Genomic DNA, 27,087 nt, shown 5'->3' on the forward strand with positions numbered 1-27,087 from the left:
AGAAGTTTATTTGACTTTAGGTATGAATTTAGCTTGTGAAAAAGTTGTACTGCTATGTCTACACTAGACTTCCCAGTGCTTCAGAAAACCTAATACCCTCTTTATACCGGGCTTTGTATGAACTTTAAAAAAAATATTTGGGTAAGTCAATGCAAACCTCCTAGGATACTTAACTACTTTGCGGGGGAAGGGGTCAAAGGAACAAGAGAATAACCATCTCTCTACGCAAGTTGGAACAGGGATTTCTGGTGTTTTTTAGAGCTAAAAATTTCACCAAAGATTCTGCAAAGCAAAAGCCAGGTCACAATCTGACATTAATATAACATCAGAAACTGTGGCAGACTTTTTTGATATATCCCCCCTAAAGCTACCTGCTTTAAAAATGTTTGGATACATGACTTCATACAGGTGGAAATCTGTGACACTGATTCTCGTTCCCAAACTGCTCCCTAAATGGGACACTACACAGGTTGTCAATGCAAGTATTTCATAATTACTGCTTTAAAAATGCTTTTTAACACTTTAACAAGCTATCATTTACTTAGCAACGTCACCATGAGTGATACATTAAGGCAGTGATTCTCAACTAGGGCCAACACAGCAACCTAGGAGGCTCTTTCAAGAAGGCTACAGGGTGCCACTAGCATTGTTAGGTGTGCAAACATGAATCACAAAAAAAACCACCCCAGAATTCAAATAGGAATCTGTAACATTAAAAACCTTATGACCTGTTGTGATCTTTCTGAGGTCTTTACAACAGAAAAATTGCTCTATTATTTTTCGGTGGTCAAAAAACAAGTGAAAAATTAAGGGCTGGCATCTTCCAAGGGGTCCCCAAGTCAAACAAGCTTGAAAACCATTGAACTAAGGGCCTGTCTACATGAGGTTAGATGGGTATAAGTATTAAACACAGCAACTATTCTGCAATATCTCCTATTTTTGTAAATGCTCTTATGCCATAGCCAAAGTCAGTTCTTGAAATTTTAGTTTTCATCGTCAAGTGAAAAAAACCCACTAAGCTGAAAGCATTCAGGGTGTGAAATGAGAGACTCCAATGCAGAGGACTATTGCAGATAGGCAGGAATAACTATTTCTTTTCTGTAGACAAGGCCTCTGAAGCACTCACTCACTTAACAAGGGAAATACACATGCCCTTGAATTCAAAGAGCATATCTGAATTCCTTCAACATGACACCTGTGGGATGTATCAATTGCCATTACATTAAGACCCTAAACAAACCCTACATGCCCCCTACTTGGTGCCCAGGGTAACAATTAGCTTTTTTTTGTAAGTACTGTATGCAATTAAGGAATATCAACAGCCTACAAGTGCACTTCCCATGACATTCTGGAACATTTTAGCAGGTTCTACTGACCTGAGAGATGGGGCCTACCACAGTTATATGGGCCTAAAACAATGTTGGAGAAAGTTGAGGCTACACTGAAGAATGACACTGCACCCAAGAGAGACATGTCTTGGCCACAGCAGGTACATAAAGTGAGTACGTGCCAGGAATAGGCATACATGAGTAAGCGCTTATCCAAAATGTCAACTGGCAAAGGAGAAAGAGAATTTCACCCACCGAGATGTGGGGGGGATAGGGCAGCTTTTACCTCAACAGGATCTCCATGAAGTATCAGCTAAGCATATCTCCGTAAAATGAATAGACCACTTTATGCCAGTTCCTGAGAATACAGACAGGGGTGCGGGGCCCTTCATAACTCACAAACTTTTATTGCTAGGAGTCAAGGAGGAAGTCCTCTTTTGCCATCTACGGGTGGTAGATGAACTTCTCAGAGTCCCTTGGCTATCATCTTCCCCAACTCCTGTAGTCATCAGTACATTTTACTCTACAGGGATATGAAAACACTACGATTATGGTATAACTAATAACTTGCAAAGCAGTAATACATGGTCCAGAAGTCCTTCTGTGGTAATCCTACCCCTCCACAAAGATGAAAACAAGAGAGGAAGTTCAGCGTATTACAGATTTGTTAAAGCATGAGACAGTGCTACATTCTTTCAAAAGGGGGCTTAAACATGAAGCTGCAAACAGTCAGGAAAAACACAGTTAAGACAGCATCACAAGTGCCGCAACATGCAACTGCAAGATCGTACCTGCTGCATGATATGATAGGGGAAGAGAGTGGTGGAAAATGAGCCAGTACAGACTGTTAGACTAAGTACAAGAACTTTTCCATCTCAACAGCACTAACAACAGTAAATTTAAGGACGAGGCCACTGTCTGATTAGTAGTAACTGGGCAGATTTAAACAGAGCTCTCTTCCACACACAGAATGCTCTCTCTCTACAAAAGGCAGAGCTAAGGTAGTAGGGTATAGGAGACTATTTTATAGATGTACTATTTAAGTTTAACCACTCTACTTTGGAAGAAGAGGACATACCAGCATATAAGTAATGTTTTTTTTGTTTACAATGGTGAATAAGTTAAGATAGACACAAGGCTCTTACAAATATTTGAGCACCTCTAGAGACCTTTGCTTTTGGTTAGTCAGTATATTTCATAGTTAAAATTTGCGCAGACTATAGGTATCACCAAAAGCTCAGTCATTTCATGCTTTATGTGTAGGGACCTATTTAATTTGTGAATTTCCAGAAATCACAAAATTAGACACTGTCCTCAAAAATTGGGCAACATCTGTGAAATCCAGAAGAAGAAAAAAAAAAAAACCTTACTAAAAATAAAATGCTCGCTCCCCAGCAGTCCTTATGGTCGCTGCGGCCTGGCCATACAGCCCACTAGTGCAAAGGGGAACAGTCAAGATGGTGGCCACCCCTGCCCCTCACCACTGATTAGCTAAGAGTGCTGTCTGTCAACCATCAGAGAGGGGCGGGTCTGAATGACACACAGCCTTCTCAACAAATGGGGGGGGCGCATGCCCACCAGGGCCTTCTATCAGGGGCATAGAGGGCCCACATAACCCCACAAATATGGTCACCAGCCCTGCAACCTGCCCACAAAATTGCCTGCCTCCTCGATTTCTGTAGGTCCCTATGTATGTGAATTAAGGAAAGAAACATTGTTCATACTGGAAAGTTTCATGCCATCTTGAGGACCTTAAAAATGTGTTATTAAAAACCCAAAACCGATCCATTCAGAATATGAATATGCAGGTTACAACTACATAACCCAGATTAGACCCAACTAGGGTTAAAAAAGCTTCAAAGTAATCATTAATCTTTTCCAAGTCTGGTTGACAGAAAAGTACTTGTCACGCTTAAATTCCAGAAGTTTCACTGCCCATTAAGCACACCATTTGGCTAAGAAAAACATATTTAGAGAGACATTAAGGCATGAATTGGCAATATGCTTAGACTAGTGATATTTCACAGTTCCTGAAACACAAAAAACTATTTCATTTGGTACAGACAATGGGAGAAGTGTGGCTCCTCAACTATTTACTTCCAAACGTCAAGTAAATATTTCTAAAAACAGAAGATAATCTTTGCTGAACCATTAAATCAAACCTGTCTAACGCTTGTGAAACTAGCCAATCCCACAGCATTAAGCACTTGTCTGTTTTTGCCCTTCAGGCAGCCACAACGAAACATTAAGACTGTACAAGAGACGCCAAGAATCCTTGTGCCAGAATCCTTCTCGAAGACCCTGTTCATGGAGCAACAGTAAACAAAAGATGCTACAGCAAAGTGGATAACACTACAACAGAACCCAGAGCACCTACCCACTGAAAGAGTTTTTAAAACACAGATGACTGCTGAGAAGAGGGACAAAGTCATTTTTTTTCCTTCTTTTTTTATTTTACAAGTCGTTACAAGCCTAAGCCGGTATTTATGAAGTTTTATCCTGACACTTTCAAAGGTGCTTCTTCCTATATTGTAATGCAAACAACTGTAGCCTCGATGGATAATTGCTGGCAGCTTAAATGTGGCTAAACTGTTTAAAACGTCATAAACCACAAGTTTAAGGTCCTGACCTCTGTCCACATCACACTTCCTTTTTCTTCTTTTTTTGGTACTCTACGAGCTGAAATTTGATTAGTAAGTCAGACAGAAGGGAAAAAAAATCTAGCACTTTTGTCAAATATTGAGAGATTTCTCCCCAGTTTGGGAGAATTTCAGGAAACATCCCTACGTCAATTTTTAAGCATATGCTACCTTAAGGCCTGCTGAAGTCTGAAAACTGAAGTTTTGGTATGCAGTCAGATTTAAACTTCGACACCTATTTCTACTCTGCTATCATGCCAAGATATGGGTGCATTTTTAGTAATGCTATTCAATTTCAGTTTACTCATTTGCAATGCATTTATTTCATTACAAATACACCCTTTAAACTACTGAAGTATGAATATAGAACTTCGCATTTCCTGTCTTCCCACCACTTTCATAATACAGTAGGAAGCCAAATAAAACACTACCCAGGCAGTTTGTTAGTACTTGATAAATATTAACCTTAAACTATGACATCATCCTTATTCTACAAGTGTCAATGGAATGACATTCCACAATATGACAGCACACCTACTCTAGGAGTAGTTTTATTTGCTAATTAAACTATTTTTTTTTCTTTTTTCTATGTTCTTTAAAAGACTTTTGAAACAGATACCAAATTACAAGTTCTCATATCAAGCTACTAGGACATAAAAATCATAATGTTCGCCATTTCACAAAGTTAGGAATACTGGAACTTGCGCTCTCTGCTTTAACATTAAGTAATAGCAGGATGAACAGCACACATAGGACGGGGCATGGGGGGGTCAGTGCAATAACTCTGTCTTCAGTCAGCACGCATGAGAACAAGTCATAAAATGCTTAATTTTCATATCTAGGTTAAGAATAAGATTGTATAACTGCCTTTCAGCTAGGTTCTACTATAGTTCTTATACTGAGTAATTTTTTCCATTACTACAGATGGATTGTTTTTACTGGACGCATTCAGTCCCAGCATGTTTAGGACAGACATTTTACAGGGCCATGGTTACAACAAGATAAAAAATACTTTTCCTTTAAAGTTTTTCAATTTTTGGTTTCAGCAAAAATTATGGCCATCTGTTTATTCTATAATAATACTACCCATTTCTCCATAATAGGAACAGAGAACCTATTCTAGCTGTAAAATTGTTTGCCACAAAATTAATGTGCAACAACAGATGGTATCATGCTGGACATTAACCTCCAAGACCCAACTTTGAGACTGCATCACTATGTATTCTTTTGAACTTGAACCAGCATATATATAATTAAGAGAATCATCAATACAAAATAATTTTAGTTCTTTGGATAAGCATCTTTGTAATGACTATATTCATAAACAAACACAAATTACATGACAGCTACAGAGATGTTAACTGGATTTCCTTTTTATTGTGCTGGATTACAAGAACAGTTAAGATTCTGTAATGTTTTCTTCCTTTAATGGATGAAGAGACACATGAATACAATTGCTTACATCAGTTTACGTCCTCTTACCGTTTCAGAAAATTTTTGTTAGCACCATTAATCCATTTTAAATTAGAGTTTAAGAGCAATTTACAAAATCTGAAGATATATTTATCCAAAGATGCAACTGGCCACACTCAGTTGATCAAAAGGAATTATTGCTAACCATAAATTTATATATTTTAAAAGGTGCCCTTCAATTATCAGTATTTAAACTGAACTCCTTACCCTATAACTGCTACAGTTTCTGTAAAGTAAAAACATCTTCAGAGATTTGGACTGAGCCTAGCAATGGTGCCGCCACTCTGGGTATATGGCAGCACTGCAGTGGTAGACAGTCCTTGTTAACTGAAATAAAATCAACAGCTAATCAATAAAATGGGTGTTATGCAATATTATTGCAGCCACAGGAACCCAGGGCCAGAATCCCACCATATGGTGCCTGGTACAAAATGAAAAACAGTCCTGCTTCAGAGATCTTAAAAACACAAGACTAGAGTCTGGGAATACAGACAAAGCATAAAAAGAGACAGCATGGGTCAGCATAATAGGTGGCAGTTCTGCAGTGACTGCCACTTACATGTTGCTAAGCTTTCTGTTGGCATCGTAATATAGAAGAGTTTCAGGAAGGATCATAAGTAGCATCCCAGAGATTGCTTTACAGCTGTTTATAGGACACAATTTCCACAAGAGGGACTGCATGAGAAAGCACAGATTCCTTCTTTGAAACACCAACACAACCTACAAATACAATTCTTCAAATATTGTGGAGACCATCCTTGTCCAATTAGATCCAATTTTCAACTAAAGGAGTTCTTATATAGCCAAATCAGTGCAGTCTCTAAAAAGTCACTCCACATCTTAACTATAAGACCCTCTGAGAGAAGGACTCCGGCAAAGTACCCTTTCAACTCTACAAACATGGCTGTTTCACATCACCCAGGGCAACCATAAAGTAGGTTTGTGGCAGCTGGAGGGAAATATTTATTTTACTAAAAATGAAGGCCTTAATCACAAGTGATCAAAAGGCAGCCTCTAACCTCTGGACACTAGCATAAGAGAAAAATTCTGCAGAAAATTCTTAAATTCCGAACCAATACTGCTTTTATTACTTGCCAAAAAATACCAAGAAAGAAGTTATTAATATAACATAGCATGTAGCATGCCCTGCAAGGCAGCTGAGGAATAAGCTTGTCAAGTACTCTTCTTGCAGATCCCCACACTTACACAGGGACTATTCAACCAGGTTCCTAGCTCCCCCATTTATATCGATAAAACCTGGCCTGTACAGAGACAACTGGACAACATGCTGCCTTTTTTTTTTTTTTTTTTATTAAGGAAAGAACTTGAGTTGGATGCAAGCAGCTAAGATTATCTCTACTTGCCAGAAGGATGGTGGAGTCTCCAACATGGTTGGAGAGCAGGGAGAGAAATGAGCTACAGAATCTGACTACACCTTCTGGTCTTCCCACACTGACCTCTAAAGCCATATCCCTTCCTCCTCATTAGCTGCTGGCAAGTTTTGATGAAAATCGATCAGCATTCAGACAGTCAACAACCCTCAGGTTTAGCCCAAAAAAGATGGGGCCAGTAACAGCTTAAATCTTGGCACTGCCTCACCAAAATACCAGAAGGGAGAACAAAAGCATTAGACTGTCTAGTATATGTCAATGGACAAGAAGTGCTGAAAATGCTCATGGAAGTCTGTAGATCAATAGTACTCAACCTGTTTAAAAAAAAGTTGTGGCTTCAGCCAGAGCCTGCGCCAATGTGCTGGAGGGCTGCTGGGAGCTTTCATGCAGTTCTGAAGCCCAAGAGCTGAATGCCACTGCTAATACTCATCCTTTTTTTTTCCCCTGATGCTGAATTCATTGGAGGGAAAAGGGGAGGGCAAATGGCAGCTGTGCTCATCATTTGGGCTCCAAAGCTGTATGAAAACTTTGACCTTACTGATGTCATCATGGGTAAATACTAGTACTGCTCATTCCTGCCTTTCCCCTGTCACTGGAGAAAAGAGTAGACAACAGGCAGGAGTGTTCACCAGAGCAGATATGCTGATGATAGACCATTCATATTGGTTTCATGAGCTGCATCTGGCCCACTGGTCCGAGGCTGAGCATCACTGCTATAGATACAACGGTTCCTCACGTGCACTGCTCCCTTTTATAGGCAAATGGAGACCAGGTTTCTAATCCTACAACCTCCCCTTAGTAGCAAAACCACCAGCTAGTTAGTTCCTAGCAGAAAATCATGTCAGTCACATGGCTGCAACAAAACTGGTGACTTCCATCACCAAAATGCAAAAGTCTGCAGTTTGTGGTAAACAACTCGAATTCCATGCTTTTAAGTTCAGAGTATTCAGGTCTTAAATAAGCTTCTAATACAGTAATAACTGTGTCCATTTCCTATAGTCCTCTTCCCCTTGGGGTACCTCAGAAAAAACCTTAAACAAAATGAGCCTCAATCAGGGCATGTTCCAAAGATCTGCAGGACAAGAAAGAAGCAAATGACAGATGCCCAAAGTCCTCCATTGACAGCATATTACGTCTAGTTCCCAAACTGTTTCTAGCATGTAAGAAATGTACCCAAAGGAAGCAGATTGGTAGAAAGGCCTCAGTGGAGTATATTTCACACCCTCACCCACAACCACATAACCATACCTACACCCTCCAGAACAGGCTCTTTCATAGTTTATATTTCACAGAATCTATTTATGGCCAGGGTCCAGAGTGCTGAGCCAGAGTTCTGGTGAAGAACCTGAAACACGTGAGTGGTCCTCCTTGGTGAGATAGAGGCAGTTCCTAATTAAAGGATCCTAGGAAAGTAGGGCTAGAAGGGAGCTCACAATATCATCTAGTTCAGCTCTCTGCTCAAGACAGGATCGTCCTTGACTAAATGATCTCAGCTGAGGATCCATGTAATTTGCTCTTGAAAGTTTCCAGAGATGGAGATTTCACAACTTCCCTAGGTTAGCTTGTTACAAAGCTTGACCACCCTGTAGTCAGAATGTTCCTCCTAATCTCCAACTTAAATTTGGTCTGCTACAGCTTGAGGGCATGGCTCCTGGCCACATCCCCTAAAGCCAGAGAAAAGCCCATCTCCATCCTTTCTATAATTACCCTTCAAATACTGAAGCCTGAATTATACCCCCACAATATGTCAATCTTCTCCAAACTAAACAATCCTAGTTCTTTTTGTAAGTCATAATGGAAAGTCCAAAGTGACTTTTAGTCACCTACAAACAAATCATCCAATCAGCCTAGGCAGCTGCAATTGTCTCATCAGTGGACAAAACTTCATCCAAAAGCAGAGTTAATCCCTCCTCACTGTTTAGCACAACAGAAGTAAAAAAAAATTTCTACACTTATTTGATTGCAGCAATTTGAGGAGATGCCTACCATTCCTGTTCTTGCTGTAAAGCAGAAAAATTGTAAATCTGAACGATACAGCAGAAAAATTCTGTATTACCAGATGGGCAAGACAGGCTAATGAGTCTCTTTTTTCTATTAAAAAAATAAATAAAAAAGCAATCCGAGTCACAGAGTGGGAGGCTCTGCGAAACACTTTGTCCTTGGTGCTGGCAACTGCTGCCAAATACTGCAGCATCACTGCCAGAATGCACTTTTCACAATAAGACAGAGTATGTTCACATCTAGCTAGCGTAGTTGAGAAGGCAGCTTTCTGCTTTTCTCAAGCCTCAACCAAAGACGCACAAATTTAAACAGTTACAATAAATTATAAAAGTAGTCTTGTTGCAGTGCAAATACTAACCTTCAGTGTGGTGGTCAGGAGTGCCATCTTGACACTCCATATTTACTCAGTAATTTGCATGTCGTATCTGCCTAGAAAAAAATTGTCTTAACTTGAAAACTACCAAATTGTTAGCTCAACTCATCTGCTGTAGACAAAGCCTGTTCTGGTTGTTCACTGCATGGAGCATCAATGCATCTGCTGGTATTCAAATATGTAACTGGCATTTTGTGAAGCATTTTTCTAAGGTAACATAGGAAAGAATATTGAGTCATTTTTCTTGTCATAACAACATTTTATAGAGCTATGCTGCTAGGAGCCACAATTGCCTACTGGCCCGTTCAAAAAAAGTGTTCCCTTGCCAGGATGACTCAGGGCCTTTCCTTTTTCATCTCCTTGTGACAAGGTATTTAACAGAATTTGCAGATACTCAGGGCAGCAGCAAGCAAGACTTAAGCCTGGCCAGATATACACTAGCCAGCAGCTAGCTGAAGAAAAAAAAGCCACAGTCACCCAACCACTTATCTATTGACAGCATCCTAGTATTATGGCAAGATACTATATGGGACACCCCAGGTAATATGGCATCTTTCACTCCTCAGCCTTTAAACACAACACACAGATATTTATCTTTCTTGTACAATTAAGTCTGATCTTTCTAGGAGCCTGTAAAAAGAGTAAAATTAAAAGAATGCAGCGGTTGGCAAACTACAAGCCATGGACCAGATGTGGCCAGAGCCACTGGATCCAGCCAGAGTGTAAGTTTTGACAGCACTGGGGTGCTTTGCCTGTACCACACTGCTGCAGCTGGTCAGTAGAGAAAAGTGGCAGGACTAGGCTCTAGCACCAGCCCACGCAAGACCCAAGCTGTATCATTTTGGCCCATTGCCAGAAAATGTTGCCAACACTGAGTCTAAAGAGCTTTTCAAATAAAATTCCAGAAATAAGCAAACAGCAACTTTTTAGGATGCACTTCAGCCTTGCAATGTCCTAAATATGAACTAATCTCAGATAGAGTTAAGATTTCCTCTAAATCTTGCATCTTCAAACCAAGGGCACAAGACTTCTCTTTACTTCAAGGTAGCCAAGATACCAGCTTGCGGTTCTCTGCCCCCGTCTCCTCCCTGCAAGCTGTTAGGTTTCTTGGTTTTTTTGAACTTCTGGTCAATAGCAGTAGGCAAGTGTCACTAGACAGCATCAAGTTAAGACTAGTATTAGATTCCACTCCTGGATTGTTTTATTGTATTTCTGACATCAATTATCAAAATTAGATCACAGGCCATTAACTACCAATTTAACAAATTAGAAAAAAAGTTACTGGTACCCAGAAGTAGTCCACAAGAATTAAGAGAAAGGGCTGTAATATGATATAAACATACTTCATAAAACCTATGGAAAGCATTTCCTTTTTTTTTTAAAAAAGAAGTTGGTGAAACAAGAAGAGAAAATAGCAGCCACAGCAGGAATGGGTCCCAGATTCCCTATCTCTTATACTGAATAAAACAACAATCTGAAATATTACATACTTAAAATGATTACCCAAACTACATTTGTTAATAAGTAGACAGCTGATCTATCATCTTCCTTATGTGCAATTTATACATTCTTGTTAGTCTCATGGGTCTTCTAAACTGCAGGTTTTAGGATCAGAACTGCATCTGCATCTTCACAATTGGGTGTGATCTCTGGGGAAAAGTACAATACTCAGACAATTTTTGAAAAGACAGAAAAAAGCCACAAGGAGCAGTAATGATGTGCTTGGAAAATCCTGAGCAGCGACAGATAAAAGACTGACCATGGCTGGAGGAATGGAAAGTTGCAACTGCGGCCCACCCCCTCAAACTGGTAGATGGGGTGGAGAAGGAAGAAAAGAAAAGCCCTATGTAGCCTTCAGGTACCCAGCATGCTTGGTACAAAACCAGCTACCTTAGGGCTTCAAATATTTAGTAACTGAGTAGATTCATAGAGTCATAGACACTAGGGCTGGAAGGGACCTCAGAAGATCATAGGATCCCAGCAAGATAAGCATCCAAATGTCTCTTGAAGGTGTTCAAAGTAGGTGGGTGGCAGTCTATTCCAAACCTTGAGGGCTCAGACAGTAAAGTTCTTCCTTATGTTCAGCCTAAAATGGTCATGGATGAGTTTGTGACCATTCAACCTTGTCATCCTAAACTTCATTAACAAGTGCAACAGCCTACCTGATTTCTTCAGATTTAGATTCCTCTGAGTGCCTAGATATCTAATCTTCCCGTTTAGCTTTATTAAATCACCCAAATATAAACCAGTACCATCTTATCTCTAAGTCAACATACAGCTTGAGTGCATTACAGCTTGAAAACCATATTCTCAGGGAACAAAATCAGGAAATTCAGATAGACACAGTAAAATTACCCTATTAAGAACTGCAAACAGGAGGATCCTTGTTTCAGGAATCTGTTTAAAAAAAGGCAAATACAAAGAATAAGCAAAGACAAGAAGTACTAGTTATTCTTGAAGTAGATTCCAAAAAAGGAAGCTGGGGAAAGGGTAGAATAGCATGAGCCTCTTATGCTGCTTACAGCAGATAGAGAGAAAAAATAAATAAATAAAAGCCCTTCTTCTTGTCAAAAGCCACAAATAGAAGTAGTTTTCAATACTAAATGCCCTAGGTTAATCTGATTTTTATAGAAAAAAAACCACTTCAGAAGTATCAGTGTAGTTGAAAAATGACCCAGCCAAACTTTAAAGTAGACTGCGGATAGAGGATGACATGGCGCGTTATAATTGGAATAAACAGATGAACTAAAATAGGAAATAATTTAAGTGAAATTAGTCTTGTGGGAAGAAAGGGCCTGTTCAACAAAAAAAAGTTTACAGAGCACCTTGCTAGCTACTCAAACAATAATGGAAACAAGGTAGTGATATCAAGTTTTGTAGACAAGTCAAGTTATGAAAGTAGCAGTAAACAACAGTTTAATACATGACTTATTGCAATCTAATAATGAATCATTTCCCTTAAGAAACCTGCATCATCTCTAGTATGCAGTGACACATGCAGTTACAATGACCTCTTTCACATGTGAACTTTGGCTTTATAAAGCCAAGTGTTGAATATTTGGTTAGATTGTTTGAAAGCAGATACAGAGATGAGGACCAGTAACCCACGTCCAATAAGAGAATCCACTGACAGCCAGAGCTAGTACAGCACACCCTCTCTGCAATGTTATCTTTGGGAGCCAACAAACTGACACTACACAAAGATTCTCCTTATGAAGAGAAAGTGTTAAAATGTTTTCCACAGAGTTAGAGACAAAGTACATACTACTATTGAAAGCAACTATCATTCAGACCTAAAATAATTCAAGTTTTATTGGCTGAACAAAGTGACAATTGTAACAAGTCATGACATTTGTCAAAAACCTCTCTCTTCCAGAATTAAGACTGCCATCCTAAAATTAGAAATACTAACTCAAGTCTACAGATACAATTAAAACTTTCATTTCCTACTTGAGCTAGAATACAACAAGGGAATGAATTAAGATCTAAATCCACCGTTAGCACCTGAACTTGGGCACCACCAAGCTAGAGCACCAGCATTCATATCAGGCTGGAGTGTCAAAGTCACCTTATTAAAGATAATTATATAAAAAAAACCCCAAAAAAACGCACACACCCCAATCAAATTAACAAACACCATCACCACAACCCACTTGTGTCATTGTAACTTTTGATAAAATTAAGTGCTAGCTTTTAAAAATTAAATAACTATTCCTACTGTGAGGATCTCTTACCAGTAACACCACCCCACACACAAGTTTTTTTTTGGTTTTTGTTTTTTTTTAAGTTAAAAGGGTTTTAAACACAAGCCACATACAAGTTTTTTAAATTTAAAATTAAACTCCAGAAACATCTCAGCAGTTACTTAACTTTAATCACATGAATAGTTCTCACTGAAGTAAGGGAAATTTTTGTGCAAGCAAAGTTAACTGCGTGTGTATTCAAGGTCAGGTGCTCATTTATTAAAAAAAGAACAAGCTTTAAAATAAAGTATTTTATACCACATAAGTCTGAACTTTCATTGTTAACATTGAAACAAAGCTACTGCAAAGCAAACATCTGAAAGAAACTCAAACCTACGAAGTATTTCAATGTAAGGGTAATATTTTAACAAGACCAAGTTAATTTTATGTTTGAGTTCTGCAAATAAGAATATTCCTAAAGCCCTGTACCAGTTTCAGACAGATGTGCATGATACATCCATCTATCTATCTACAGATAAAACAAACGTATAGATATTCTTAAATAATAAAAGGCTTAGTCCATAACGCTCTTGGAGAACTCTGATTGGTTAGTGAAACAACTAGAGTGCGGAGTGCCACCATGACAACGGGGACAGAGGGGATGAAGTGTGGGAGGTGAAGCCAGCAGCACTGGTCTCCCCCCCCACCCCGTCCATCCTGCTGTCATGGCAGTACTCCACCACTTCCAAGGTGCAGGGCCCAGGGGGGTGGGGTGGGGGGGAGGAGTGAGGCCAGCAGTGCTGGAAGCAGCAGTGGTGCAGGGTGCTGGCCTCACTCCCCACCCAAAGAAAATTATAGGCCAGTTACTTGTCACTTGACCCTTTGTGGGGCTTCCAGTGACTATTTAAGGGAACAATGCCTTTCACACTGATAGTCGAAGAGGGTTACACACACACACACACACGACAGGAAACACCGCAAACATTGTTTACAAAGTTCTACAATAAAGATCATTCCTTTACATGCCATTTGAAATATCGCTCCACATTAAATATTAAGCTCTACATGTGCTGTATTATGCTTTTTAAAAATAAACAATATTTTTGACCTAAATATGTACGTTAAGTTATTTGAAAATAAACAAACAATACAATTACAAAAATAATGACCCAGGTGAAGAATGGATCCTTCTGCTAGAACTAATTAAAAAAGGCCATTGAAAATGGCTTTGAAAGTGAGAAAAACCCAGCAACAGGTAAATAAAGTAACTTGAGCATGTTTTTACTCATCACGATTTCCGGTGTCAAGCTAAAGTTCTAAAGTGCCATCGATCTAGGCAAGGTCATGGGGAAAAGAGGGAAGAAAACACCTCATAATGCAAATCAAAAACTAGAAGTAGTCCACCACACTGAGTGAGTTTGGCTGAAAGTCCCCAACACATTTCCATGTAGACTGGTTGGCCAGAAGACTATCTTTGGCTTCTCCTGTCAATACTTCAGACCCTTGACTGGTTTAGTGCTCCCCTACAAGGGCCAAGAAGGAGGAAGACTCATTTGAATTTTAGTCTAGTTAGTACTGAAGATAAAGAATTTTTTATAAAAAGGAAAGAAAAAATCCCCACTTGCTTTTGACTACAAAGTGTAAAGATATCTTTATTTTCCTGTTTGAACCCCACTATAAATGTGTTTCAGATACTCTCCTAAGTAGTCCTTTTCAGGCATGCACAAGGATAACGCAGCATAAAACATTGTGTCTCAATTTGAGGCCGGTCAATTTTGTATTATTTTGTCTCTGAGGTCTCAGCCTATTTAACAAATATGTCTGGTATTTACCCAGAGATAATTTACCTCTTCTGTGATTCTGAAAGTTATATAATGCTGATAATGCTTTAGAGCAGGGGTTGTCAACCGGGGGTACCCGAGAAGGCGCTAGGGGTTCCGTATGGTAAGCAGGGACAGAGCATCATCACACATGGTCCTGCCCTGCCACGCAGGCACCACCAACCTGGCTGGACACACATCCCCCCACCCCCGCTTGGTGTCCAGCTCCATGCCAGCCCACCCCACCCCAGCTCGGTGCCCAGGGGTACACTGCTCTGCGTCTGGCCTTCTGGGGGTACAATGATCAAAAAAGGTTGAAAAGCCCTGCTTTAGAGGTGCAAGATGCTAAATGGAAACAGAATCATGACCAAGACATTTAAACACATTTCCTGGACTCTGATTCAGGTAATCAGAAATTGAAGATTATGCATTTAAATATACATGTATTACATATTATACACCTACAGTAGCTATATTTCATATTTAATGTCTCAAAAGCCATTAGTTACTTCAGCAGGTGGTAATTTGACAAATCTGTAGGACCCACATTAGAAACTTTAAAAGTCAGACAGTTCATAATTAAATATTCTAAGTTTCCTGAACATATTTATGCCACACTGCCCTCTCACTACACTTAAACTACCAGGAAGAGGACAGCTGAAGAATGCCTCCACTCATGCCACGGTTTCCACTGACTGTCATTTCAGGAATGCATACAGCAATGCATGACAGCTTGGAATGTCTCCACCCATCTGATAGTATCAGGCCATGCACTGCTTACAACTAGCTATACAACCCTGAAGATTGGTTTTAAGCATCCATTTACTTTTTTTTTTTCAGATGAATAAAGGGAGACTAGTAGAAATTGCAAACACGTGTACAATATGAAATTCATCACCTGCATGTCATGCCTGTTAGTAACATCTACAAAAAGGATTTTTTTTTTGGACACACTTCTGTATGTTAACTGACTTCCATCAGAGCAAGCTACTGAAATGGAATACCATTTGGTTTATCCTTTTTTTTTAGTACTGCAAATACCTCAATAATATTGCATACTGGATATACAATTTTAAATTAATCAGCAGTGCCCTTTCTAAAACTCAAGGTTTTTTGGCATACATAACTAGCTCCCAAAGTTAATTTAAATGAAAATGCACAATTAAGCAAGCAAGCAAGCAAGCATATGTTTTTTTCTGGAAATAGTCAATTGCAAGCCTCTGAAAGGAGTGGGTCAGTAAAGCAAATTTGTTCTAAGCTTTTTGACATTTTTGAGAGTTGCAAATTATTTATGTCAGTAAGACAAAACTGGTAAAGCACTGATCAGTCAAAAAGTTTGTCAAAATCTAAGTCCCTGGTTGAGCCTAATGTGCACACTTAAAGCCTCAGTCGAAGGAGTTAAGTCATACGTTTATGACCGGTGCTTGGTTTACATCAGCTAGGGCTCTGCCTCATGGTCTCCAGCCTAAGCAGTTTACCATCTAAATGATTATACCATTTCAGTAAACAGCAGTGAAATTGTTTCAAAACACATTAAATTACAGTTTTCGATCCAGGCATCCATTAAGTTCCCGGATTATGTTTACCCCTTTCTAAATGTAATGCTCCAAAAACAGCTTACAGAGCACTTACGTAGCATTTCTTTTAAGAGAACAGAGGGTTACAAAAAATTAAATCCAACCAAGATCAACCACGTGTCAGAATTTACAGCTTATTTTGTTTTTAAAAAATAATTATGGAATATTTAAATATGGAAATAAATGTTTTTGTGCCAATAAAGTTTATAAATGTTACTGTGCCAAATCCAGAAAGGCTATTATCAGGGTAACATTTGCAACAACTAAAGAACAGAAATGGTCACTCAAAGTTGGGCCTTAAATTTTGTATTTGTTATGCAACTATCACCAGATAACAGATGGAAATGCTATGGCAATCCGAGAAGAAATATCTTCTCAAAATTACCGCCACCTTTTTGTAGAACATAAGTTTCCCCAAGGTTGTCTCAGTTCAGCTGTTGCATTTGTGCACTACAACAGCTACCCAGCAAGGAAAGCAGTACGACTATACACTCAAAGGCTGGACACAAGGAAGAATTTCTTTACTGTCCGAGCCCCCGAGGTCTGGAACAGCCTGCCATCGGAGGTGGTTCAAGCACCTCCACTGAACGCCTTCAAGAGCAAATTGGACGCTTATCTTGCTGGGATTCTATGACCCCAGCTGACTTCCTGCCCTTCAGGCGGGGGGCTAGACTCGATCTTCTGAGGTCCCTTCCAGCCCTAATGTCTATGAAATTTACGAAAGGCACACAGGTAATCCTCACCAACCACAAAGAAGCCAAAACAATTTTGAAGAGGTGTAGTATGTATAGTAATTCAGTTTAAAAATGTGCAGATATTCAAATACTAAATAGAAAATAAAGCTTTCTTGCACCCAAAAGCCTACAATAAACAAGTGTTTACTAACAGAGGGTTCAGATTAAGTACAGAAGCCCAAAAACCCATAAATTACTGCAGGAATCCAAACGTGGTTACACTGAAGTCCAATGTTATTAGATCCCCATTTCTTGGGACAGAACAAGCTTTTACAAAAGCAATGACTTCCATACTATTACTCAAGGGGCTTTTTAACAAAAGTGCCTGTAGTTTAAAATCCCCAACACAGAACTAGTCTTCCCAATTTCATCATGCAACTTGGTAAGAGGAATGGCCACTATTCATGGCCCTATAATTTTTAAAACTCTCAAGTCTAATGATACAATGTTACCTGAAACATTTTGCAAACAAAAAAAGATGCAAGTATCAACTTAAAAAACAAAATCAAAATGCAGATTTCTTTGCTAACAACTGACATGTTTGTAGTAAGCATGACATTAGGCTTGAAAAAAAATAACACTATATTTGTCATAAGTGGCAAGATTATGGTCTTGCTCTAAAAAGCAAAGCAGAAATCACAGAACAGGGGGTCCACTGTTCCCTTTTCCTGATTCCAGGATGCTCTGTGATCTGTAGTGTAATGTAAACAGTCAAAAAAACTAAGTTGCAGCAGCCTACCCCAACCATCTCTGGCCACAGATACATTCTTATCCCAGGACCTGCAAGGGGGTTTAAAGACAGCGTTGTAACTATGTTCTGTAGCGCTGTTATCAGTAGAAACACAGTGTGTTTGGGTTTTGGGGGTTGTTTGTTTTTTTAATAGCTCTTTTTCACTGTTCCAGCTCTTTCAGGGACATCCCCCATGCTACTGAGAGATGTTTCATCTTATGGCCACACATATGCAGGAGAGACAAGAAATTAAGGCTTTACACAAACTGAGCCCAAAATAATCACCTCAGAGACCAGTAAACACTAAGATAAACTGCATACTCAAGAAATCTCCAAGGCTGCCCAGTCGGCTGTCCGTCAGCAAGAATAAGAAATTATTGTACAGTTCTCTGGTGAATAACTTGTATTGGCCTTTTAATTAGTGCTGATAGCCCAATACTGTATATTAGCGAAACAAACAGAGAAATGATGACATGAATTTTCTCCCCTTCTGCCAATGAAGAACTGTTTAGCTTCACTGACCTTTACTATAGATTGATTTATATAGGAAAAGGAGTTCACAGAAAAGCAAGACTTTGAAGCCAGCCCGCACCTATGTATGAAGTGCACAAAGAACTGCAACTATGTTCCCACATTGTTTTGCCCAGTATATACAGCCAGCTAATATTCAAATATTTTCCCATACCTTATTAGTACAGAAAAAACAGAACTCATGAAGTACTTTACAAATACTACCCAGAAGAGCCCAAAGAAAAAAGCCTATACTGATAAGAATCACTATTCAGACATAAACCCATACTTCAAGATGTGACAGTGTATTCCCAAGAATTTAAGATGGGACAAAACAAACAAACAATAAATAATAAGGTTTTAAAGTTTTCTGGAAATGGTTGGTTGTAAAAACTTCAAAGACAATACTTCTAGGCAAGAACTCATGTAAGTTGTTCAAGTCCCTAAACTGGCTCTAAGCAATAGTCTGCAATGAGAATCCATGACTTATTGCAAGTGGTAGCACAGAATCTTATGTATTGCCTGTTTCCACTTCCCCAGAGATTGTATTCTAGCAAGGAGCACATGGCATCGTGCATCAACTCTAGCTTGTTTTCCTTTTATTCCATGCTGCACAAATCTGGCAAGATAGATTATGACAAAAACTGTTACTCTACACAATCCATATATTAAATGTATCCATTTGACAACTATAAAGTAATACAAAATTAAGAGCCTAGCTGGCTTTTACAGCTTGCACTGAATTAATGGAATCTTACCATTTAAATAAATATCAATTTGAGACCCAGAATTTAAAAAAAATAAGTTTGGTAGTTCCTCACAATATATCCTAAAAACAATTGCTAATTTACAGCTGTTTTCAAGCGATGAAGCCCCACCCAGTACAGCATAACAAAATGTACTATGACCTTCCCAGTAAAGAAGAAAAAAGTAGGATTCAGTGTCAAAAGGAATTAAGCCCAGAAGAGACTATAAGGATCTGTTCTAACCTGGACAAGACCAAAGAATTTTGGTGATTTTTTTGGAGTACTAGATGATAAGAATATTCGGGAAGTAATTTTAACTGCTGCATCCTCTAAGAAGCGCATTTAACAAGCACCTACTTCTGCACACCATAGTATATTAACAGCTATTAACAGGAGTGTCAAATCATGGTAAAATGAAAGCATGTAGGTGGTACGGGGGAAGAGGGAGGCATTTGCAGATTATTCATCTCAGAAAGTAGTCTGCAGTACTTCATGGCCCTTTGTAAAGCATACTCAAAAAGCATATTAATTTTTTTTTCTTCTTACACAGGAAGGACAGAAACCCACACATGCCAGTTTGTCTTGCAAGCTTTTTACTCTACTAAGCTAGGTATTTGTATTTTAATTACTAGTTTAGCTCTTTGAACAAACTGACTAATGGGAGACCCAATGGCTGCAAGTAAAATAGCTCACTGCCACACTGCTAACTAAAGCTCAAGTTAACTGAAATATTTGGGGCTTGAGCTGCCTATGAACTGTCACCAATCACCAGGTTTTCAAAGACAAGAAAACCATTCACCTATTCTGCTTTATATCTAGTTAACAAGGAATTACAAGAGATGGGTTATGTTCCTGTTCTACAACACTAAACCGTATATCACAGCATGCATTTGAGATTAGAGCTAGGCTTTGAACCTTTCCAAGCAAGAAAAGCTATTTCAAGCCTTCCTGGGTAGAATGGAATATAAATCTAAAAAAAAAAAACCTGTACAATTACAGTTGAAAAAAAAGGATGGAGCATAATGGGAAAGGTGGAAAGTGGTCCAAAAGTGACAGGGAGTCACCTCAGTTTAGAAAACAGACAGGAACTGTTGTTTCATATGAGTAAACCAATCTAAACTAATTGCCAGCACTTCAGTGAGGGCAACCATGGCAGTCCCACTACAATAGGTCTTTCAACATTGCTGATGCTAGTTAAAGTCAAAGGAAGATTTACAAGAGCAGGACGCTTTTTCAGAAGTTATCCTTGAGCAGGCATGGCTTTACCTGTCACACACAGACAGCTCTGGTAATGGATGGGTTTTCCCTAACTCAGTGTGGTATCTAATATTTTATCATTTTTAATTTAGAGAGGTGCTGTGTAACAGGAGAGCAAATTTTACTAAAATGAAGGTTGTGTGTCAGTTAAAGGGACATTATGAATCCAACAAATATTTAGGGAACATAAATTTATTCAGCTACATAAAGAAAACTGCCAGTTCAGAATTAAAATTCTCCAGTTTGCTTTTTAACTAGATGTTTGCTGACAGAAGACTCAACACCATTTTACTGTAGCATCACTGCAACGTAACTGAAGAGTGAGGCACACAGGAGTTCAAGCAAAAGAGTTCTGCAGTTATACCGACCTCCTGCTTCCTGCAGCCAGTTTATCAATTGGAGGGGCAAAAGTTCAACAGAAGAAAGGTGGAGTGACATCAAAAAACGTGGTAAGTGTTATATTACAGTATTGCAGAAGTGACAGAGACTCCTCCTCCACTTTTTAAGAAGGTTGCCTGTTTTTGGCAAGCTGGAATCTCATATTTTGTTCTTCTAACAAAACAAACCATGCACCACTCTTTTCTTTCCATCGTTAAGAGTTCGGTAGATTCTGGACCCAAAAGCAATTGCTTACATATTAACATCTAACCAAATAAGATATGGCTTACCTAGCAGAGGCAGTTCTCTGTGGTACAAACAGAAATAAATATCTGGAGTGGTAAAACTAGGCTTTAATATACTACTTCATTGTATAATGGCAGATTACATGAAAACATACTGTCCAATGGTTAATACATTGCCTTTTTTTTTTTAAACCCCATATACACATTTAATTTCATTCTTCTGGTTATTTTTATAACTAGAAGTTATATCAATTCCCTGACAGGACTAATGACTCAATGGAAGAGCAACTGACAGCTTTTACAGTGAAACCAAAGAATTAAATACAGTGCATTAGAGCACAGTATAAAACCCAGTTATCTAACAGGGTACGTTACTTATGATGCTAAGCAAGGAGACATTCATCATACTTATTTTTATGCCAAATTTGTTTTTACAACCAGGCACTGTCACCACAGTGCTTCTAAACAGTGCATCAGGGAGGATTTCTACCAGATCAAACGAGTGATTATGACCAAGCGTTTCGAGAACTCCTGAACCGCAACATCCAAACGTACAAAACAAACACTCCCCCAAAAAGCGAACCTGTCAAAGAGATTATTCTTGCCTTCCTGACATTCGGTGAACTTAAGATGCCGCCTGAGCTTTTGGCCCACTCGGAGAAAACGAAAACTATTCAGGCAAACCCGCATTATCTCCGGATTGCCACAGTCTTGCCTTATTTGGCTAACGTTTGGAGATTCCAATCGCACTGCTATAAAACTTTACCATGCACAAAGCATCCATTTTGACAAAACTTCACAGCCCGTTTCCTTGCCGTTCCCCCCACCCCTTGCCCTGACCTCGACCCCAACCCAAAGGTCCATCCCATTGCCAAAATCCCGAGCACAAAGCCAGGGGGAACCTATTTTTTTGAAGCTTTCTGTGGGACTGGAAAGAGGGGAGCAATCCACACACTGTAAAAGCCCAGCAGGGCTCTGGAGCTGCGCTCCCACCACACTGCGGCAGAAACCGGTGAGGGCCACCAGCAACTGACACACGTTTCTATATTAGGAACAAAACACTGGTTCCCCCTAGAAACCAGACAGAGAGAGATGAGCTGCCTACACAAAGGCACACACAAATACACACATGAACACACAAATGCACACATAGATTTAAGGCTCTGAACTGCAGTGAGATGGGGGGAGGACAGGAAATCGCAACCTAGGAGCAGAGAGCACCCAAAGCCTTAGGGCAGCAGACACGAGTGACCCCCAGCACAGGGGACATTTTCTGCCTCCTTCTCCTCTTTCCCCCAGCCCTCCCGGCCTGCCCGCTCCAGGCAGCCTCTCTCCCAGACCCCTGCTCCCCGCCGCCCCCAGGGAGAGGGTCCCGGGGCCCGCCCCCCGGCCCGGGCCGGCCGCCCCCCGAGGCCGGACCTGGTGCAGCGCCGTGAGCCCGTCCACATTGGCGTAGTTGATGTCGGCGCCGCGCTCCAGCAGCCGCAGCACCTCCTCCGTGTCCCCGCTGGAGCAGGCGGCCAGGAAGACGGCGCCGTCGTCGAACTTCACCTTGGTCTTCTTGCGCTTGACCACGGGGGGCTCCAGGTCCGTCTCGGAGCCGATCCAGCGCTTCAGCTGCTCGTTCCGCTTCTGCTTGGCGTCCGCCATCTTCATGCCCTGCTCCCGCCCGGCCCCTGCGAGCTGCGCTGCGCTCCGCACCTCGCCGCCGCCCGGGTCCCGCCTGTATCCCACACGGCACCGCGGCCGGCCCGGCTGCCCGCCCCGCGCCGCGCTCACTCAGCCAGCCAGCGAGGAGGGGATGGGGGGAGGGGCCGCGGCGGCAACCGGCCTCGTTAGCATAATCCCGCGAGACCGAACGGCTCCGAAGCGGAAGGCTAGGTTCTTCGACTACAGCGATATCCGCTCCGCCCGCGGTAGATGGAGTAGGCAGGGCTTGGAGCAAGGACAGTGGGCGGGGCTGGGAGCGGCGCAGTTGCAGGGGCGGTGGGCGGGGTTTCGAGTGGCGCGGGCGAAAGGGCAGTGGGCGGGGCTTCGAGCAGCGCGGTCTGAGGGGCAGTGGGCGGGGTGGCGGGAGGAGGCGTGCCTGGCCCTGCTTTCAGTGGTGGGCACGAGTGACCGGCGGGGGCCGTGCTCAGCCTTAACCTGACGCGGGAGCCCACCCCCGGTTACGGCCGGGTAGAGGTCCGAGCCAATGTCCAGCTGTTTCCATGTCTGGAAGTAAGGCCCGCCCGTGTCTTGACCTCAACCCCAGCGCCCCTCACCGGGAGCCCTCGGGGTCTGTTACAGTACAGCGATGCCCTCACAACAGCCCGCCCCGTGCCCCGCAGAGCCAGGCAAGGCTCCGAAACCCAGCAGGAAGCACGGCAAGGCTTGGCGCTCACAGGGCACATAGCATTTCACTGGGGATATCCACACGAGCCAAGATGCAGACGGCACATTGGCCTAATAGGACTGCAGTAGTGTGTCACAGCACAAACCAGGCTAGTAGGTTCCTGCGGAGTGTTATTAGGCTAGTGCCCAGGAAGTGGCACTAAGTGTGCACCAGCACTACTGCACGGTAACTTTACCTACTGCGTGTTTAGTTGGTACTTTATTAAAGAAGTTGTCACAGGGCGAGTACCCAGGAGCAGCCGTGATCTTTCCTGGCGCCCCCCTACCGTGCCAAGTTGGCAATTAAGCACCCTCATTCTCGCCCGCCACATCTTTGCTGACACAAGTATTATAAAGGAGGCTGCCTTTTGTCCCCTTGGACACGGTGCTCTTACTTCTCCTGGCCCCTGTTCTGTATAGGTTGAACAGGTGCACCCAGCCTCATGGGCTATGCGTGGCTCCTACCGCCCCTTATACCACACCCCAAGCCTCTCAGTTGTACCGGACGTTGTTGAGTCTATTCTTGTTATGCTCACCTTCTCCGGGGCTCCTCTCTGAGCTCTCACCCTCTCCGGGGCTTCTGCCTGTGCGCTCCTCTATGCGGTCGCCCTCCCCGGGGCTTTTCTCTTTATATGGATACAGTCGCCCTCCCTGGGGCTCTTATTCCTACACACCCTCCCTGGGGCTTAACACAGTACTCTCGTGCACCCCCTCTGGGGCTTCTGTTCTCGCACTCACGCCCTCCCTGGGGTCTTGCTCACGTGATTCCCACCCGCACTGGGGCCTGTGTGCGCCCTCCCTGGGGCTCTCACAATTGGGGCTCAGGTGGCCGTAGCTGTACCTGGCCCCCAATGCACTGTGCCCCTTCTCAGGGCTAGGGTCAGTGCACCCCCTCCTCAGGTCTACAACCCCCACCGAGGCTCAGGTGGCGGTAGCCGTGCCTGGCCCCCCAGACCCGCCTTCTCGGGTCACTTACCCGCACTGGGGCCCTTCGCCCCACACAACACTGTCCCACTGTCAGGGCAGTGAGGGACAGTGCTGCAGAGGCAGGTGCAGTGGTAAGTTGAGTGGAGCCCCAGCCAGGTGGGACTTACCTGCTAGGGAGGTGCAACCCCAAATAATTTTATAACCCCCAAAACACGGCACCCTCTCCAGTGCCAGGAACCCCCACGCTACTGGGGAGCTCCCATGAGGCCTCCAACCCCTATAGCCTCACCCGGTCCTCCGGTGTAATAACAAAACAGAAAAACTCCCACTCCTGAGCTACAACATAAACTCCATGCCAAACTGGCTATCCATCATTCCTCTCCCTACCAGGGTTTCCTCCACCCCATACCGTCTCATGGAACGCTGCTCAGGCCATCAAGCTTCTCTGCTATGCCTACTCCCAGCAGAGTTCTCTCTTTATCAACTGCCAGAGAGGAACTACCTGCTTAGCCTCAGCCTAGGTTGTTTATATAGGCCAGGCCCTGCCCCCTTCCGGTCAGCTGACCAACTGCGGTTACCCCAGTAACCAACACCTGTCCTTTTCTCTAGGAGCAGGGCATTGAAGTGCCCTGCGACAGAAGTACTAAACCAAATGCGCAGTATCTAAGGTGCATTAATGAACGCATAGATGCACCCAACATGTTTCACCAGTAACAGGAGTGCCAGATCTTGAGCCTGACTCGGGGTGTTAGCAGGTGTCTAATGAACAGTCAAAGCCTTGGCTTCACACTGGAAATGGGCAGAGCAGGAGACTGGCACTATAGAGTAAGGACAGTGGAGATATGCAAGTGTCTAAGCAGAAGAGCACAGCTTTCTCAGCCCAGTGGGCCTTACTCCTATCTTCATGTCACTCACTTGACATCACTGGGCCTTTTCCAGAAGCATCAGTAACAACAGGGGCCAAAATTCAGCGGCCTTTTAAAGCTGTAGTGCTATCCCCTAGCCCATGGATCATATACAGTGTGCAGAGCCATGTCCTCCATGACCCATGTCCTCAGTACTCCCCATGGGTCTGAAAATTTGGCAGTGGCAGCGTTAATCACCATCCCCCACACCCCATGCTGCCAAACATAGGTGATGCGTAGGAGGGGCAGGGGGAAGCACATTTCCCCCCAAGATTGGCCGCTGCCAAAGCTGCCACTGGCTTCTGCGGGCAGTTACTTTCTGCACCCACCCCCACCGCCGACGTAGCCGGTGACAGCTGCAGGCAGTCCACACTCGCTGTTTGCCAACCCTCACCCACCGCCAGCAGTGCCTGCAGGTGGTCCCTGCTCACAGCTCACCACTGCCAACACTGCCGGCAGCAGTTGCAGGTGGTCCCTGCTCACCACCATGGTGCCACCACAGTCATGGGAGGCACCAGTCATTCATGCTGCTAAATTTCTCCTAGATTGGGCACATGGGGTAGAGCAGCACAAGGTGGGATCCAGACTGATAGGTCTCAATCTGAGAGGTGCAAGGCAAGATCGGAACACACAGGCCTGGTCAGGCAGTGCAAGGCAAGATTCAGGTGCACATCACCTCAGATGGTATATACCAATGCTTTGCTAAGGCAGAAGGCAGAGTAAGGTAACACCTTAGGGTGCCTATACAGGAGTACAGAGGCTACTTCAGCACGCTATAATTCTAGGCGCTGACCCCATGGACTGGCCTATGGATGGGCTCTGTGCCATTCATTTGGCCTGGAGGAAAAAAAGCTTCAGCACCACTGTTAGAGCATTCTACCTAAACACAGAGAGGGAAATCCACCTGCGTACACAAATTATGTGCTTAAGTCTCACTGAGTACATCTACGTGTGCACTGCACAGTCATTTATTACTTGCTTAAGCCCACCAGCACTACGTCTCCTTAGCAACAAGCTATGGCAACTTAGTTCATCGGTACAGCAACATAGTGTCTCGTGTAGATGCACCCACTGAAGCTCTATTTTGATGGTCATGTTTGCCCTTTGAAAACAAGAACTAAATTTGTCCTAAAAATACCTATCTCTCTTTTGCTTCCGTAAGCAAACATGATCAGAAAACAAGACTGGATAACTGTATTTGTATATTCATATAAAACTTTATAAATATGATCACAAAGTCTGTCAAGAGTAACCAGTGATTTTAGTTGCTGTGTCTTCAGAGTGCCCAAAGGTTGTCTATGAAAGCTTATACATTTCTGAATCAGTTAATGTCTAAGGGCACTTTTACACATGCTGTGCAGGTGTGGGGGGCGGCACTTTAATTAGAGCTGCTGTAATTAAAGAGCTGCTACTTCTCCTGTATCAACATCTCTGCAGTTAAAAACGGTGGTGGGAGCACTTGAACTAAAGCTCTTTCGAGGAGCTGTAGTTCAAGCTCCCCTGCCACCATTTTTAAGTGCAGGGGCACTGATGCACGAGATGCAGGAGGTTGCTGGAGTGAGACAATTGCCACACTCCAGCAGACTCAATCGAGTCTATGCCAACGTGCTGGAATTCTAGCTAAGGTGCTACCTTGCCCTGCCTTTTACCTTAGCAACTCATTGGTATTTCATTTGAGGTGCTTCAGGTTAAAAACTTCAAATTACTGATTTTTCTTAAACATCTTTATGTTTGCATGTTATGTATATGCAGAATGCCATTAGGGAGAAGCCAAATATACAGATTCTTTAGTTGATACATAGACTGCATTAAAAATATATTTTTGTCTGAGCAAAGAATAATACTACAAGGAGAGATCAAAATATAAAATACATAATTAAGAATGTAGAATATTTATCAGGAATTAAGAATTAGCACTTACAAGCATAGAAGACATTGTTTAACGATAAGAGTTGTGGGAAAACATGCCTCTGATCCAAAAAACATGAAAATTAGAA

General features: G+C 42.2%; 1 protein-coding gene across 4 annotated transcripts in view; it reads right to left on the reverse strand.

Moving 5' to 3' along the window:
* PPP1R12A (protein phosphatase 1 regulatory subunit 12A) overlaps positions 1–22,798 on the reverse strand; it is a 194,812-nt gene extending 172,014 nt beyond the window's left edge. For 2 of the 4 annotated variants that reach the window (XM_090042594.1, XM_090042595.1), the window contains exon 1: positions 22,305–22,797. In XM_090042594.1, the coding sequence (XP_089898720.1) occupies positions 22,305–22,541 (237 nt within the window). In that variant the 5' untranslated portion in view covers positions 22,542–22,797. Of the gene's footprint in view, positions 1–22,304 lie in introns of all 4 variants that reach the window. The other 2 variants (XM_090042597.1, XM_090042596.1) reach the window with 2 other exon arrangements.
* Positions 22,799–27,087: the final 4,289 nt, after the last annotated feature.

Source organism: Crocodylus siamensis, chromosome 4 (genome assembly GCF_052110815.1).
Source record: "Crocodylus siamensis isolate JL-2025a chromosome 4, ASM5211081v1, whole genome shotgun sequence".
NCBI classification, from domain to species: Eukaryota; Metazoa; Chordata; order Crocodylia; family Crocodylidae; genus Crocodylus; species Crocodylus siamensis.